We start from the raw sequence: 19,042 nt of genomic DNA on the forward strand, positions 1-19,042 counted from the left end.
TCACAATGTATTGTGGGATACGCTTGCCAGTGTACTTTGCAGAGTTAGCATACTACTATGTAGTATGTCATCGGACATAGTATGTCATCCTGGTACTTTTCAGATACTATTTGAGTATATTATGCTTTTGGACATACTAAAAAGTTTTACATACTAATTTGGTATTCTAAGTAGTGTGCTAGTATACTATTTCAGACACCATTCCATCCAAAAAAAAAAGACTAAAAGCACAGCATATCTCCTCTTACCCTTCTCTTCAGGGGTCCCAGGCGAGATGATTTTGCGTCGGGCGCCTGGTAGGAGAGCCAAAGCCCGGTGGCTGCGTGCATGACGAAGCAGACCGATTCTCCGTACTTGATCTCTGGCATGCACATGCCGTCGATGTCCCGCTTCACGTCGGAATCCCCCTTTTCCTGATACAGTTACAAAAGAAGGCACAGAAAGTACACACGCAGACACACACATACCATAGCAAAATTAGTTACAGTAAAATAACAAAGATTTATCAGTACTAGATGGGAATCAGAGAGCCAGGTTGAGGGAAGGTGTTCATTGGCCTGCAGGGAGATTGAGTCGCTGGCCTTGTTAGCTCGGCAACATTCACAGCTCGGTGGGAATGGAATTGCGCCGCTGATTACAGTTGACAGCAGGTCGCAGAAACCCCATTAAATCACAAAGCAAAGCAATTCATTCAATCATGTATTGAGTTGTTTATTCTTGTTCAGGGTCATTTGTGGCTGGATCCCATCCAAGCTCACTAAGGGCATGAGACAGGGGAGCACTTTGGTGGGACACTTTCTAACACACACACACACACACACACACACACAGACACAGACCCAGACACACACACACACACACACACACACACACACACACACACACACACACACACACACACACACACACACACACCCTAACTATAGTCATCATCGTCTCCAATTAGCCTAACCTGCATGTGTAGTGGGAGGAAACCGGAGCTGCCTCGAAGAAACACACACAAGCATTGGGAGAACATGCAAACCCCTCACTAGAGAAAAAAAAGGTATGAAAATAAAAACAGATATGAACCCCCAACAAGGAAACACCCTTGAGTAATCATTGAAGAGTCCAATGTTTACGTAAAATATCAACTTGGTTACATGTTCATATATTTTGCATGACTTTGGGCTGTTCGGATTTATTTTGGGATCATGCAGGGAAGAGTCCTGATTAGATTGTTGGTTAAAGAAATGAAAGAAACATACAAAAGGTGGGTGGAAGATGAAGACAGTATAAAAGCACACATAAAACTGCTATGGTAGCATACTACCAGACACTATAGTTGCTTTGGATCAATGCACGGTGGCTTCGCAATTAAAATTTGCCATGACACGACCAGATGCAGCTTGGCCAATTGCTCCAACATTTACTGTAAATTGTAATTACTGCAAATGAAAAGGTCATAGTAGTGGCAGACCATATGCGCAATCAATGCCTCATATCCCCAGAAGTCTTCAAGACAAAAATCCAATGAGACATGAGACAAAAAAACAGCAGCCTGTAAAGGTCAACTCAGATCTTGAAAGGCTGCATGCAAAGGCTTTACCAGCTTGCTTAGGGTTTCGAAAGGGCAAATAAATGTGTGTTTTTTAAAATTGGATGTATTGTCACTGTCAATCTTTCAGCTCTGCTGCTTTCTCTTAGCAAATGACAGTCGAATCCTGAAAGTGGAAAGCCATGAAAACAAGGGAACTCACCAAAGTCATACTAGTGACCTTACAAATTGGTCACTGATAACTAAACTAGGCTTCTTCCCTCTCTAGCCGAGAAACTGCTGCTGGTTTCCCGATATGTTGTTTCAATACTGACCTTGGAAGGGCGGAAGCAGAAGGCGGTGGACTTGGTGTCGGACTTCTCTCGGGCCTGCAGGACCAGTCCGCGGTCCTCGGTCAGGGCCAGGTAGAAGCCAGTGGAGAGGTGCCGCAGCCGGAATGCCTGCCCCCAACGGATGTGGCTACCGCTCCAGCTGCAGTGGGGAAACCCATCAGAAAGAACCGTACACACAAACGTACTGGATATACATTTAGCACTTTTGTGAGTGTTAAGTAAATGTGAACTCACAAAGGCAAAACCATGTATGGTTCACCTTTCACGTTACTAGAAGCAACATGAAACCACATAACCAGGTTCTCTCAATTTCAGAATTTTCAATTTGGGGATATGCAGAATATTCTAAAACACGTGGTGTGTTTCTTTTGGATGGCAGACGTATGTGATCTCACAATTAGTCAACCGGAATGGTACACCGTTTCCCGACAACTGAGCTTTTGAGGTTTCTGCTATTGAACGACACATTTTTTGGAGGACGATGCGCAGATGTTCCTAGTCGATGGGTTAGGGGTTTGAATCAGAGAGCGGTGCGACGTAACAAAAGCACCTTTGAAATTTCAAAGTGAAGGGAATGTGACAGTTAGCCGCGGTGAGAACTGGGGGAACAGTGAAGAGTGAAATTGCGTGGGCGGGCCGTTAAGAGAAATCTGTGCACCAGGGAGGAGAGGAGAAAAAGAGAGAGGCACCAGAGAGAGGCTGAAAACAAGAACCAGACTCCTAATTTAATGTGACGCAAAGTGAAAGAGTTAGTTATTTAATGTACTCGTTACACAGAGGTATAGTGTAATGAATACATCAAATAACTCGAGATTCACCACCTTTATATTGTTTATGATGTCCAACCTCATGTTAAAGAAGTTGTGTGTGTGTGTGTGTGTGTGTGTGTGTGTGTGTGTGTGTGTGTGTGTGTGTGTAGCATTTCTGTCTGATCGCACACACCTGATCCTGAGGGGCTCCAGTCTCCAAAGCGAGCGGGCCTTCGACGCTCCTTTTCCTGCCTCATAGTTAACTACCCTGGGAGAACACAAGACGGGTACCTTTGAGTACCGGATCGTCAAAGCTACAGCGTGCATAACAAGACTTGTACAGCTGCTGCCAAGGGGGGAAGCCAGCAATAATAGGTTTAATACAAATCTTACTGAATGAGCAATTTGATAACAAAATCCCCAACCCCGTTGAGGTGTCCTGAATCACTTTAGAAAAGGACACCTGTGGTTGATTGAACACTGCAGACTTGGGTCCCGACTATTCCATTAATGAATAAGGAGGACAATAATGTACAGTGACAAAACTTTTGATTGAATGACCTCTTCAGAGTGAGCGAGTGGGACTTGATGCATGATAAGCAGCCAAGCAATCTTTCAACCTGAAATGGGTAATTACCTAACAGCGCCGCACTTCACACCCGTACGGTCACGCACTTACAAGACAATTTCAATGGAGTGCAGCCACAGTATGCCATCATTTATTAATGAACGACTTTGCATACACTGCTTCGGTGGAGAGACAGACAGACAGACAGACGGACAGATAGATAGAAACTAAACTAGGACTAAATGGAAATGGAAGTTTTTGGAGTGACCGACCTCTGCTCATCCTCGCTCTTCTCTGCACCAGGTATGGTCAAACTCTCGTCATGGCCGTGGCACAGACGAATCACATGGCCGCCAATGAGATATCCTGTTCATCGGAAAGAGCATTGCGCAATTCATTAACAACTCATCTTGGATTGCATGGAAACTCCAATTTCTGTGATGGACGTTGAATTCCGATTGGGCTCGTTATCCAGAATGAAACCCACGTGAACGTTACCTCATCTACGAATACTGAAGTGGGCTCACAGTACAAGCTCGAGATTTACTTACACTTTACAAAGAGAACACTTTGTAAACGTTGACACCTCTGTACAGACTGTGCTGTTGGTATGATGTTGTGGGACTTGCCTACGGCCACGTTGCTGGCTGAGCAGGTAGGCTGAACATTCCACAGTGTCTGCATGAAGGAGGCGTCCACCTGGATGTTTCCATTGGAGATGGAGAGGTGCTGCCGAGAGAGGTGTAGACACAGTGAGAGAAGAGAAAGAGCAATACCTAGTGATACCAACATAATTACTCCTTTCATCTCTCATTATATGGTTAGGGGTTGATGGGTGTAGAGAAACCATCATCATATGTCAACAACTGTATTGTTATAGTGCATGATGAGACAGGAGACTGCAGGTTGCAGCGTTCCTTTGGCCCTGGAGGAGATGTGTGGGAGAGGCACTGTCTCGTCTGACAATTACTCCATTGCCAAATAAAGACTTCAAGTCTTACTGTTCATTAATGTTACATTTGTTTTTCTGTTATTTCTTCATGGATTTCATAACTTTGTTGACTTGTCACTAGTAGGGTAAAACGGAGCCTTAGGGTCCTGTGTGTGTGTTTTGTTTTTTATGTACATTACACTGTACTTTGGGTGTCTTAACTATACCCACCAGTGCAACTGAACATATACATTATTTTTCCAATTCTTTAAACTGAAGACCCAAATAATCAAGCCTATACTCCTCAGCTCTGCAAAAAACTGCCCAACACTTGGTCTCCAGATCGGGTTGGCAGCTTAAGACTGCCTGTGCAGTACTGTGTGTAAAAGACTGAAAATGGCTTTTCAATCCATTATAAATGGGGCAAGATTCAGCACAAGATGCCTTCGAATTGGCTTTTGAATTCAGTGGTGAAAATGTAGGAGTGCATTCCATCTAAATGAACCTTGTATAGCTAGATAGATAGATGTATTTGAAAATCATAAAATACACATAATACTGCTCCACCTGATGACAGTTATCAAATACACTTACAAACTGCCGAGGATTAAATTACACAATAAAGCCCAGAGGCTTATTCCCATTGTGATCCTCTAAGGGAGGGGGGTGAGCAAGATGTCAAGCCCGGCAAAACCGACGGGTGCAAATACAATATCCATTTAATATACAGTATAACAGAAAAAACAAAAACGGACAACTCTTGAGTTAATTTGTACACAGTCCCTATTCTGAGAGACTATACGCAAGCCATTTATTCCTTGGCTGCTTGAAATTTCTCTCTGCTTCAATGAGTTTCAGAGATACTGGGTGTTTAATCCATTTAATTGCAGCCATGTATAAAAAGGTATATTTGCGCATTTTCTCTTGAATCTAAAAATAACAAAATCTGTTGAGCTGCCTCTTGTTGTACTGACCAGACTACCGCTGTGTCTTCTTGGCAAGTGGGTAAGCCATGTGTCTGGAGGCCCGATTAACGAGCTGAACCGTCCGAGGGATACGGAGGAAGATAAACCCTACTGCAGTGTGTAGTCTCCCCCAGGGCGGTGATAAGGTGGTGGAAACTTCTACCCGACTCACCTTCGCTCTCCATCCATACCCCTGCTGCCACATGATAACAATCCTATTCTATCATGTCTCTCACTTTAAATATCAAATCTTTCACATTTTCGCCAGGCTGTCATGACGATGGCCATTTGGACTCCGCTCTAAACCTGATGTGAGACGTCTAGGGCAGACAACTTTATAGCGCTAGCAGGCACACAAAGAGACTATTCAATCAGCGGAAGCTACTTAGGCGCGTATCTATAGTCTTGCCCAGTGGTTCTCATTATGTTCAAATTTTCCCAGGGACCTCATGCCTGTGTTCAAATCAGCAAACGCTGATTTTAACACAGTGGAAGGGGAGTTTCACTTCCCTTACTCTTTCCAAAGAAGTATTAATACTGATTACTTTAGGGTACAGTTGTTGCTGTTGTTATGGTCTGCCACTACAGTTGTTGCTGTTTCTGATTTGTTGGCTTGAACTCCAGGATTGTCACTGACAAATTGGGTAAGAACACACAGTGACAAATAGCTATTGAAGCACTGGTACTTGTTTGATTGACATTCTTTCTGTCACAATGGCTGGTGAGCTCCTGGGCACGCTATTACACAAAAATTGCAGTTTTATTTCCAAATTCTGGATTATTCAGTGATTATTTAGTAAGTGCATATTTATATTTACATTATATTGTCTTTGTTCTATTTGGGTTGCAGAGTCTCTGTAGCCATAAGGGACTAGATCTGCAGTTCATTATATTTACTTCTGTTGGAGTCTTCCGTTTAGTCACTGTTGGGCGTTCCTTGTGTTCCTGGGTCACTCCCAGTAAAACCCATTCAAATATCCATCTGCCGTTATTTGCAAGAGGGTCCTGTCTACAAACCATCACAACATTTTCAAGGGGAGATTTATTTCCAGGAACGCCTTACATATTGAATGCCAATTGATATTGGCAATTGGCCATAAATGATACATGGAGCCAAAACACAGAAGAAAAAGGCGCATTGACCTGCCCGCTGCAGTGGAAAAGGGTTAGACCTGCCTGACATCGCGTAGAGCAATTGGTGCATTATTTGAGGACCATAAAACTGATTTATTTTTGTGGACCCCCCTGGGCGGGTGCCAGGGGCCCCCACGCTGCATTAGATTACTCCACAGCAGCTACGGTAGTTAACAATGAAGGAGAGTCGATTCCTCCGCAATGTAGGTCTCAGTTGCAATCTGCGCTCCGACGGGAGGGCGTCTGCGTTTGGGGGCTAAATCAGGTGAAGATTCCCTTCCGTCCAGACGAAAGTCTGACAGTGTTCCAACCTCTGCTTTTATCACACACTTCCCCTCCCTGAAGGATAGAGCAGACACTGGAAGCCTTTGCTGATCACGCTCTCTCCATTTCTTGCTCTCTATCTCCAGGTCACTGTTTGGGATAAATCGGCATTATTCTCAAACTTTTACTGTGGTAAACTTTAGATTGATACTGCTACTGGAACTTAAACAGAGCCTTAGGAATTCAATAGAACTCAAAAGGTAGAAACTATCAATTGGATGTTCATGGATTGGCAGAGTTCATGTTGAGTTAATGATAAAAACCAAAATGAGTAACTTCTCGCAGTCCATGTTGCTTCCAAATAGATGAAACACATCGTAAGGCACTCTGCTATGGTGTGAGGGGAAAAGCTGAGCAATATACTGTATACGATTGAATTCAGAAAAATTTCAATTAATGTCAAAACGACTGATTTGGCGACGAATGATGGGGTACGGATAGTCCCGGCTCATCTGTCTTATAGATGCCTTCCATAAAAATAATAATAAAAATACTGAATAACGAGGCGGCTGATAATCTGATTTTAATTACAGATAGCAGTGAAACTTTTTATCCCTTGAATTGCCATGTCACTTTGGAGATGGCTGGCGCTGGACGTGTGTCTGCATCTCCACACAACAACAACCACTCTTTGCATTTGCTTTTCCCTCACTGTTCTCCCCGAGGTCTCAGTGCAGTGTTTGCAAAAATAAACCGGGGGAAAAAAAAGTAAATTAACACAAAACAAGAGTACGCCGGAGCATAGCTGAAATCTGGTCGGCACAGCCAGACAGATGAACGCGAGAGGCTGACTGAAGGCCTGCTGGGTGACTTTTATGTGATGAAAGGACGACGCAAATGCCACTTTAGAAATTATCACATACAACATATGCGTGGATATCCAGGGATGAAATGCGGTCAGGTATGTAACAAAGAACCATTATAGTTTTTCCAGGTATGAGTACCGACTAGTGTTGGGTCGTTTGCGATTGATTCATTCTTTTTGACCGAATCTTTTAAGTGAACGTTATGAACTGAATCCTCCCCAAAATGATTAGTTCGTTTGAGCCCGCCTTCCGTCAAAAGGTCAGCGAACGGACCTAAAGAACTGGTAGAAATAGTTCACAACTGTTTCCTACAGTTCTTTTAGTTCCATCGATTTGTTCATTGATTCCCTCTTTAGTTATTTTAGTCAGGAACTTATTCAGTTATTTCAGTTTGTGTGCTTCAAACCGTATTGTGCACTGATATACATGCATGATCCCACCTACACTTGGCAACATTGACATTTAAGAAGTAAAATCTTTGTCAGGTTAAATTGCTCATTAAAAAAGTTTAGTTTTATATTTTTATTTTAGATAGCTTAGATTTATGCTTATGATTTATTTATATAGATTAATTCTGTACTGATTCAAAACGGGACACAATATTTGATTGTCAAACACAGGACAATTCCGTCTTTTATGGAACGAGCAGCAACCTTTTTTCCCCTTTGATTGCTTAAGAGAATATGAATATATCTTCACCGATGATAAAGGATATCTTTTTTATTTCACTCTGAACTGGGCCAAATGGAGTTCTATGCCATGGGATTTATACCGAGACCTTTAGGTATACCGCACGTTCATGCACATTTATGCGCTTAATATTATAATAATTATTATTATTATTAGGGGTCCATCCAGTAGGGATGTTATTGTTAGGATTTTTATTATATTATACCTTTCCCCCATCATTGCCCCAGAAGACACCAAACGTCAACTTCCGTCATTGTGACCCCAGATCTTTTCACAAACAATAAGGTAAGTAAGAACAATCACATGGTTTGCTTTAAAGGCAAAAATAGACCGTTGTTGTAGAAAGAAATCATATACACGCAGCTTTCTAAAGCTAACGATAATGAAATGAAAATAGAAAAAGCATGAGCCCTTCCGTAATAAGTCAAATTCCAAATTAATGTTTATGTTCAATAAATGTTGTCTGTATTGAAATATAAACAAGTATTCGATTTAACAAATGTTTTCAATTGCACATTGTTAGAAAAAATTACAATAAAGTATAAATTAAAACTAAAATTAATTATGTATGTATTAATTAATTATGTATTAATTATGTCTTTGAAATCACCTGTATTTATTATGATTGTTGTATAAAATAATCACAAAGTCTGTGTATATTATTGTTCCAGATGGTGAAAAATAGCTAAAAGTCTAGAAGAGATAAATCAATAAAATTGTCCAAACATCCAGCCTTAGAGGTCAGTCACATTGTTCAAAAAGAAAATACTCAAGGAAAATACTTTGGAAAAAAGCCATAAAAAAAAAAAATTAGAAAAAAAAAAAAATATATATATATATATTGCAATTATTTCTATGAAAAAAGTTAAAGAGAAAGAAATACAAATTAAAATGGGATAAACAAACAAACATTCTGTAGGAACAGCAAAGTTAACATGAAGTAGCGCCACGCTAACTAGTGACTAGTGAGCCCAATATGGGAAAGTGGCAGTCAGTCACAGTGAGTACATGTTACAGTATTGCTGCATTTACAGGACATTTCGGGCTATTAAAATTTCAAAAGCCAAATAATATCAGGAGAATTTGACTAAAACCATAAAACGTAGCTACACACAGCCAACGCCATCTGTTTGCTAGTCAGCGTCCTTATATTCTCAAAGCTAGTTTAACAGTGTTAACCTGATGAAGGGAGCGGGTCGTTGGAATCACAACGGCGCTTACCAGGTATCTCTCTGTGGACACGCTGACGAGGATCAGGTCGTCACCGATGCGCACCTTCTCTCCCTCGGACCTCTGCTTGGACGCAGGGTGAATGGTCCACCAACACGCCTCTCCTGCACAGCACCACCACCCATCACGGTTTAACACAGATATGGCTCATGGCATTAATTATTATACGCCGCTGTTAAATACTTGATTGTGATTAATCAATAGCGTCAACAAGTGCTTTCTAAATACTGACCATTGTCAGAAAATAGGTTGGCCCCATATGTAGCCCGAATAGTTATATGCTACGCTGTTGCAGTGACGTTCTTGTGGACTATTTCTCTTCGAGGAAGCTCTTAATCTCGACCTACTAGTTATAAAATCATTTTAAATCAATATTCCATCTCAATGTATTTGTGTAATAAGCTGGATAATGTGCGGCCAGGCGGTCAATTATCCCAAAATAACCCCTGACAGAGTAATTAGGACTTTGAAGGGAGTTATTTTATTAGGGGTTATTATTATGCATTATGCCTCTGTTCATTTTAGTGCACCAATGTAGACAATGTAGAATAATGATTCAATACAATTATTTCATAGTTGAATTGTGGATGTTGGTGCACTGCCATAACAAAAAGGAACAGACTGATAATTTATGCTATGAGCTGCATCTGGGATTACCCAAGCCGCTGTGACACTTCTGTGAAAAGCGTCTACTTTCCATCTTGACTTACTCATCAACATATATTTGTTTTACCGGTTTTTGTTTTACCGGTCATGAAAATACAACACAGTGTGACAGCAGAGCTGCAAGCCAACAAGGATTTTGTCCTTTTCTCCTCCTTCAAGTGTGTCTGAAAGGAAACAAAGCGTAAATATAGCCACGGCATGCTGAAAAGTCAGTCTTGAAGGAGCTGTTGAAGTATCACTTCCGCTTGATGAATTGCGCGGGGTCTTTTTGTAGTTCATGTGTCACCTTAATAGGGAGCAGCACTACTGGCAGATGTATCGCTTTCAGGATACCAATTCCATTTCTGGGTGAGGGTGACCGGAAATGGCTCATTCAGGAGTTCAAACTGACTGCTGAAGTCCTACCTGTTGAATCCTCTTGCAGTCCTACGTCAAAGGACAGCTTGTCAGTCAGAGACCTCGACGTCTTCAAGCAGGTCAGGTACTGGGAGAGGGAAACACATCAGCTCAAATTCAAGTACACATTCATCATCATCATCATTGGACAAGATCACAATACCTATGAAACATTTTTGGTCAATGAAGATTCAGTATTTCACAGCAAAATTTCCTATTCGCTTTAGTATTTTTGGTAAGTGGTAGTAATTTTCTTCTAATTTTCTTTCTTTCAATGCTTTGAACATAACCCGGCAATGAAAATGCCAAAAATGTCCCACAACTCTCCAAACAGTAGTTAGATCTGGGCGATACGTATCAATATAATAGCGATATCCTGATAGGAGACTGGATACGGTCTGAGATTTTGACATTAATGTTTATTTATATATCTATGTATCTTTTATAATCATCTAGGTAAAATGTTGTGTTTTCCTGGTTGTAAAGGCTGCATAACAGTAAAGTTAACCAATTTTTGTAGACTGTGAAATTAGCAATGAGTCTCCACATGCTTGGCCACCATGACTACAATACTGATGATCGTTTCATTAATTGTCTGTGACATACAGTTTACGACGACAATATTTACCCTCGCAATATTATCACATTATTCAAATCAAGCTCCTGATGTTTGACGTGGCCCCAAGCAAGGTCTACCGATGGTACATGATGTTACGCACATTGTAAACAGTCTTATCTCACCATGTCGCTGAAGGAGTGGCGCAGGAGGATGGCGTGACCGTAGAGCAGGGTCCGGTGTCCGCCCCCCTGTGCCGCCTGCCAGGGAGCAAGCAGGAAACGCATGCCATGGATCAGTTAGGGTGCTAGAATCTGGGTGGCAAGAATGCTATTATTTTCAACCGCGCTCTTATATCACATACTGTATATGTACGGCTACTATCTCAATATCTGATTGTCTTCTATTTCTGGCCCCTGTCTTGTCTCTGCTATACAGCATCTTCGACTGTTGCCCCATCTCAGGTCTCTGGAACAGGGTTCTACCGCAGTTTAAATTTGCCTCCTCTCCAACCATTGTTTGGCTGATTCTTTTGTGTGTAAGGAGCCATCTCAATACTAGCTTGGTGTCTTCTACTCACTCTCGATGGTCTCAGCAGTTCAACAAACCCAGCCCTACTTTGCCTCTGATCTGCAGTCAACACTAATTGGAATATGGGAGAACTTCTGAACCCTATCCCGAATGTGAATAGATGGCGAAAAGGATTGTAAACAAACAAAACCACACCACACAATTACAAACAAACCCACCGAACACAAACCCCGAGCTTTCACACTGTAGGGATGAAAACAAAAGGCTCATTTCACTGTAGTATCAGGGCTGAGGAAATGTGTGGGGTGTAAGTAGTGTAAGAAAAGAACCTCCGATGAAATGACAACGATGGAGACTCTACTTACCCTCTTTACCAACTTCTAGAAGCATGAGACAGAAAGTGGAGGTTCAGTAAGCAGTGAATTGTCCAACCACAATCAGAGTTGAGTAAATTGTAGTTATTAATGGTGTCAAACCATTAAGTACTGGAGAGGAACCTAGGACCTCATACATTGGTACTGCATTTTGGACAAGCACTCCAAACTATATAGCAATGTTTACTTTTGTTCCAATTGGAGTCAATTAGATATCCTCAGAAACGGGATGCCTTGAAATCTGAATAGATTTTTTTTTTCCATCTATGAAATGAATTGCAGTGTACATCTCTCATTCGACAGTGAAACAGAGGAAAACCTGAACCCCGAATGTTGAGCCTAACCCTTTTCACCGCCAGTTTATCCAGCACACAACACTGGTTTGTTTATCCTCCCGCTGCTGCACAGCTCTCAGTAGTTATTTGCACGTATCAAAGCATGGTCTCTTTTTAACTGACCTGAGGGGAACCCGCAACTCTCACCATTGAACCCGACCCCCAATTTGATATTCCCCCTTCGCCTGCCGAGTCAGTCCCAGCTGGCCTGTTCGGACGGACGAAAAAGGAAAGGCAGCTTCGATCAAAAGAAAAACGGGAGTATCCAGCAACAGCTGGGAGCTGGAGTAGGGGAGTGGGAGCGCGAGCGAGGGAGGGAGCTGGAGCCATAGTGAAAGAGAGAGAGGGGGTGAGGAATGGGGGGTGGGGGTGTATTTTAGGCATGCTGCCACATTGACAAATCAGTGCAGGGAACTCTGACCTTTGATTGGAAATGGCCCTCTGTAAAAATGTACTGTAACCTGAAGCGGTGGTCGTGACTACTGGGAGTTCCCCTTCCACAAACTTGAAAAAAAATAATGCAAATTAGCTTTTGTGTTGCAGCATCAAAATTGCGAGGCTGCATTCATCAGCTCATCAGTTCCTGCCAGAACAGTAGCTCTGTGGTGAACAGAACGAGTTTCACTCTGAAAGTGACGACTATTGGTAGTGATGAAAGGTTTGACTCTTTTTTTGAGATTTGGTTGAGGATAGTGTGTTGGTGTGCTGTGGGATTTTTTTAATTGTAAGAAATGTGCCGTGGCAGAAAAAAGAATGGGAAACACTGTGTTCCCAAATGTGCACTCTACCCTCTCGCCAACTGAGATATCTGTGCCAGGGCTGAGGCGTCGCGGCCAAAAAGGTGATTCGGTAATCAGCCTCTAATGCTCACTTTTGAACACAGGTATCTCATACGGGATGGATGAAATCAGTCAATAATCATATTTTAAGAGCATAAAAAGGAGCAGAGGGGGCTTTTTTTCCAGATTTATTAAGTGCTTTTGTATGGGATTCCCATACGCCAGGCCCTTCAAAACAGTGGAATGAACAGGTTTAGGTCTTCTCCTGCATTACATTTATTCAAATCAATTCAATCAATAAAAACAGCCTGATGATAAATTATGATTCATAATAAGGGAGAGTCCCTAGGAGAGCAAAGAAGAAAAAAAAAAAAGCTTAACCCCAACACAATGTGCATGAGGGATGAGAGCAGGCGCGGCGGGGGGGTAATCGATGCTCCAGCCACAGCAGTTAAGATTCAATGGCAGTGTCCCTAAACGCTTTGGAATCAGGGCTGATTCCAGGACATTTCCTCATGTTTGATACCCTTGAAATTCACAATGTTAGAAACCAAGACGGAACAAACCACCACAAGAAAGTGAGTCGTCTGTCGACACATTGGCTTTAAAGCCCTTTTGGGACATATGGGAGAGCTTCAGAGATTAGGGAAATCTTTTTACTGGTCAATTTAAATGGTGAAAATCCATGTTTACAGTGCATTTTAGTCAGCTCTAAACCATTAAGCAAGCAATAAGCGAGTTTCTGCAATTTTCTATTGTTAAAAGCATTAAATGACAGCTAGAGGCTTGTGTAAATTAAATAGCAGACACTTTCACTTCCAAATGTTTGCACTCGTGTACAATTTTGTAAAAGAACAAGCAAGAAATAGCCATGTGCGCAAGGTGACAAATATTCTATTTTGAGATTGCTACTAGTTAATGTTGAAGCTGTGGGAATCGAGAAAGTGCGAGTTGAAGAATGCAAAGGAAGGAAATGTATCAGCTCAAATTTGATTGATCGATATGTTCGAGAGATGAGGTCTAAAACACAACAGTGGTTCAGTTCAGTATGCAAATGAGGCAATCGCAAAATAGGCAACACTGAAGTGAAAGTGACAAAAGTTGAGCCTTTCTATATTAAGGGTCAGTAGAGCTGCCATGCACACTGACAACATGATGAACGAATGAATGAACCGATGGACCTACCCATTTGTAATGATCAGCGTGCTAGTAACAGACAAATACAAGTGAAAATAGCATTATTTTAATGTACGGCAGTGAAAATGACATCTGAGAGCAACAATTCAGAGAGGTGGGATGGATGGATGGGACGGGGTATGCAATGAAAAAGGGAAATTATATATTAGTCCAGCTGGCACACTGTGTTTGATACGAGCCAGGTCGTGCTGCCAAGCACGGCTGTTGTTTGGCAGCACAAACTAGACCTTCTTGTGCGGGCGAATACAATGCCAGGCTAACTGGTTTACTCTAAATCTCCCAAGAAGGGATGGTAGGTATTTTTTAATTGAAGTGAAGAAGTTAAGAACAGCCAGTTTAAAGCTATATGGTACAGTGGTAGCCAGTTGCAGACGTTCCCACCCTGCTTACATGCTGCACTTGGATCAGTCGGATTTTCCAATCACCTCAGTCTATTTGCCATCGGCAGCTGTAGCAGTGTGAGCGGAACGGAAATAACTTTATGTGGAGCTTCTGCAAATGTCTAAAAACTACCAGCCAGAATACAAATCATGCCACCAATGGTCATCTCTGTGCCTCTAATGCCAGCGGTCAGCCGTCGGAAATATCACCGCGGTCATTAAGGGAATAATTTCCTCATCCGCCGCGGACCAAAGTGGATTCCACAGGACCAGTGATGACCATTGCCTTGGAAAAAGGCTTGTTTTTTGTTTGCCGTGTTATCTGCGAGGCACTGTGTTCTCACATTTACGCCTGGGCTCATAATTTAAGGCCTGTTGGTAAGATTGTGAGTACTAGGTTGATGAAAAGAAATGACACGTGGGATTATTACACCAAAGGTGGTGTGTCTTACTGCTTAAATGCAAACAGTCCGACGCTGACTCCACCCCACCCCCACCTCCACCCCCTCCGCTCAGAGCCTAGTAACGGTGACACCCGACAAACCCCAGTGGTTAAATCCCTGGAAAACTGCATTGTGAGAGATTCCTGCCCACTTACCTTGTCCAATAAACACGTGGCAAACTGGAGGGTGGATGGATGGTGGAGAAGAAGGAAAGGGGAGACAATGCACTCAGATAATTTCCCCTCCTTCTTTTGGCAGACGACAGCCTCTGCTTAGCGCAGACCTCTGATGAGTAGACGACGGGGCGGGATTCATCGCCTCTAATTCCATTATATGTTCACCTTCATAACTGCGACCACGTAAACTAGCCACGCTTTAAAAACATTTAACGAGCTATCATCTATATGAACGCATAATTAGAAGGCTGCATTTTCAAGTTATAAAAGCGCCCTAGAAAACTCTGTGTAACGAAACTCTCTCTTGCCCCTTTATCGAGATGAACATGTAGCAAGGACATTTAAGAGGTTTTCTGTGTGTCTGTGCATGTCTGTGTGTCTGCGCATGATTTTGTGTGTGTGTGTGTGTGTGTGTGTGTGTGTGTGTGTGCATGTTTCTGTGTGTCTGTGTATGTTTCTGTGTGTGTCTGTGTGTGTGTGTGTGTGTGTGCGTATGTGTGTGTGTGCATGTGTGTGTGTGTGTGTGTGTGTGTGTGTGTGTGTGTGTGTGTTTGTGTGTGTGTGTGTGTGTTTGTGCGTATGTGTGTGTGTGCATGTGTGTGTGTGTGTGTGTGTGTGTGTGTGTGTGTGTGTGTGTGTGTGTGTGTGTGTGTGTGTGTTTGTGGGTTTCTGTGTGTGTATGAGTGTATCTTGGTATGGGTGTACCTGTGTGTGTATGTATGTGAGTGTGTGGGAGCATGTGTGTGTATAATTGCCTTCACACATGAACTCCGGACAATGTCCAGATAATCAGGTCCGGACATGTCTGGAGTTGCCCTTTCACACAAGTAGGACACAACCGGAGTCAGACGCGCTCACACTGGAAATTATCTGTTTAGTTTAAACGAGTGGCGGAGCCTGGGTGGAAGGTGCAGGAGGCGGGACGTGACGCAATGATGCATGATGTTGCAGAGTTTTACAGTACATCCAAGATGGCGGACGATGTATTTGAACGTATCCGTAATGTAAACTAAAGAGTGGAAAGGAATATAAAGGAAAGCAGAAAGGAGTACGCAGCAGCTACGCTCAATGCACAATTATTTGGAAGAAAGTAAATGACCCTTCTTCACTCTCAGTGAATGTGTTGATGACATCACCAGTCGCATGATAGAGACATCATCAACACACGATACACCCACTCGCTCACTGCGTATTCTCCGGACAATTACCTAGTCTGTTCGCACATACCACTCAATCGAATATTACACAGACTTCATACTAGGGTGCTGGCTGGATAAAGTCTGGTTAATCTCCAGTCCAACTGATTCCGACATTTGCGCTCACACAGCTCTTCCGGGTAATGTCCGGATAATTTCGGGGTTGCAGTGCATGTGTGAAAGCAGCTTATGTGTCTGCACGTAGCTGTGTATTATGTTGATGAGTGTGTTATGCTAATAGAAGTCAGGGTGTCAGGCGGCACTCACCCCTTCGCTGTTCTGCCCGGTGTTGGCCAGCATCTCCTGCAGCGCCCGCACCGACAGGGACTGCTCCAGCACAAAGTTACAGATACACAAGTCTGGAGGAACATACTGCACCGGGAGGGAAGAGGAGAGGGAGAGAAACAACATGAAAAACGAATGAAGAAAGGACAAACTTCCAAAACTCCTCTCCACTCTCCTTGTTATACTCGGACGGTACTTCTGCTTTTCGGGGAACCAATTCATTCAGTCACTCACTCAAAGTGACTGATCGCTACTGTTTTACTACATCCAGCAATTTGCATTAGGGCGAAATACATTCCGGCAGTAGCGATATTTAGGGAGGAAACCAATTTATTAAACTATTAGCAGGAGGTGGTGATAAATAATTCCAATGACTTGGGGCCTCTTTCCTGTGCCAATGTTTTCTTAATCACTGGCTTGGGGATGATGAGCATCTGCACAAAAGGTGGGGAGCCCTGCGGGAGTTACGCTGTAGTCATTAATGCCGAACCTACTTCTTCTTCTTCTTCTAAATGCTTCATCATTGCCCCCTTCTGCTGCACCATTCTTGTGTGACGTGATGCTTAATGTAGTCATATCGTTCGTATAAAGTCATCTGTAGCAAATCAAACACATTTAGAAGATGTATGCACATGCAAATCCCTTGACTTTCCTCAAGTAATATCCAAATGCAAGAAAATGCCGGAGATGATTTAAAGTTATTTTGGCAAATCACAAAAAACCAAAGTAGGAAATGAATGAGTATGAACAGCCTTCAGTTGGTATCAGAGAATGGGTTCATCCACATTTGAAAGGTGGATTTCATTTTCATGTGCTAGATGGCACTGTTGATTAACATTTAGCGTCAGGGGCTGTCGTAACCTAAACACAACATAAACAATAACAAATAAATTACGCGTGACTAAATGTCCACTGGGCATTTCAAACTACCAGTGTCCAAACCCTGCCGGCCACATATCTGAAAACCTATGATCTATGATAAGGTTTCGCGTTGCACCAAAGAGGCCCTGCGACGTGTGTGTTTTGCCAAGCGCCTCCATGAATATATTTCACTGAAAAGACAGAGGAGCCACATCGACTTTTACAATAATCCTTACAGCTGTCCTTTTCAAGAGCGCCCTGTGCATGTGGGAGGCCATCCGAGTGGCTCATTTCACATTTTTTATGGAGTTTCATTTGTCTCGTGTTAAATTGACGCAGGAGAAGGAATGATTTAAGGCCTCGGGCACCCAAGCGACTCGGTGAGACTGAGGCCTGGACTCCGCAGCCAAGCGAGCGGAGGTGAGGACCACCCGGGCGATAATGAGGACGGAGCCCCGTAACTTGACACAAATATGCAGACGACCCGCTGCTGCTGTTGTGTGGGTGTCTTGGCGTGTTTGTCTGTGTGTGTGTGTTTATGTGTGTGCACTGTTTGTATAGTTCTCCATTTATACTGTGTTGGTATCTAATTCATCAGGCTTCGGCTCCATCAGATTCTGCACCTGCATGCAGAATTCTGTGAAAAGAGATTCCTGTCCGTCCACCCAGATGCAAGTAGAGGAACCAAATACAACATAATCCATTGATGTCGATTGACGTGTTGGAATAGCATTGATGGTTTCTTGATGGGAAAAACTAAAGTAAAGGAAATAAGTGAAAGATAAAGCAGCAACGTTGGATATTTTTAAATTTTTCATGAAAGCATCTTGCAGGCTTCGCAGAGGACGTTGCACCGGCAGCAGGTTATGGCCTGATGAGCTGGCCTGACCCCATAGTCTGTGACCTCTTCTGCGTCGTGCTGTTTAATTTACACTTCTCATGAATTATTCACTCTCAATTTCCTCAATTATCATTGGTCCGCTCGTCCGGTATGAATGTATGCAGCCCCTTGTTGGGAGCTGTGAATAGGAGAGAGATTTTTCTTTTCTTTTTTTTCTGATTGTCATGTCGACCTTAAGAATTGCCTGAATTTTTTCGTATTCCACTCGGATCTAGAAGCACAAATTGGCTCAAGATGTGACGATCCTTCACGAGTTGAAACATCATTGGCCAATTAAAAAATGCATATACTTCACCCATGTGCGGTATTCAGTGTCGTTGGGTTTGGGCTTGTCCTAGATGTGTCAACAACATTTGTCTAATGAACTTTTAAGTTAATATAATATCTATTAATATCTATTAATTGTTATTCGTCTTTATTAACAATTTTCTTTACCTTTGGTCAAAAGCCTAATAAAAATGCTTTGTGTAACTAGGGCTCCGCCAGATTAATATGTTATTTACATATATATTTTGTTTTCTAGTGCCTTGTTCCTGTCTACCTGCAGTGGCAGAGAGCCAGCAGTGTCCAGGGGCCAGAAAAGGTGGTGTCAACACTGTTTATTGCCCCCGTAGATGACGATCCCTCTCTCCCTGCCAAACCACGGCGCCTCCATCCCATCTACATCTTTCAGACACGGCGGAAGAAGCCTCTGGTATAA

General features: G+C 42.7%; 1 protein-coding gene across 2 annotated transcripts in view; it reads right to left on the reverse strand.

Moving 5' to 3' along the window:
* ryr3 (ryanodine receptor 3) overlaps positions 1-19,042 on the reverse strand; it is a 126,609-nt gene that overhangs the window by 90,515 nt on the left and 17,052 nt on the right. The window contains exons 3-12 of one of the 2 annotated variants that reach the window (XM_080024059.1): positions 16,563-16,667; positions 14,089-14,109; positions 11,070-11,144; positions 10,338-10,416; positions 9,258-9,370; positions 3,816-3,915; positions 3,459-3,552; positions 2,812-2,886; positions 1,852-2,008; positions 249-413 (exon numbers count right to left, since the gene is read on the reverse strand). In XM_080024059.1, coding sequence (XP_079880185.1) covers positions 249-413; positions 1,852-2,008; positions 2,812-2,886; positions 3,459-3,552; positions 3,816-3,915; positions 9,258-9,370; positions 10,338-10,416; positions 11,070-11,144; positions 14,089-14,109; positions 16,563-16,667 — 984 coding nt within the window. Of the gene's footprint in view, positions 1-248; positions 414-1,851; positions 2,009-2,811; positions 2,887-3,458; positions 3,553-3,815; positions 3,916-9,257; positions 9,371-10,337; positions 10,417-11,069; positions 11,145-14,088; positions 14,110-16,562; positions 16,668-19,042 lie in introns of those variants that run through there. The other variant, XM_080024058.1, reaches the window with a different exon arrangement.

The sequence above is a fragment of the Zeus faber genome (assembly GCF_960531495.2).
Source record: "Zeus faber genome assembly, chromosome: 2".
NCBI classification, from domain to species: domain Eukaryota; kingdom Metazoa; phylum Chordata; class Actinopteri; order Zeiformes; family Zeidae; genus Zeus; species Zeus faber.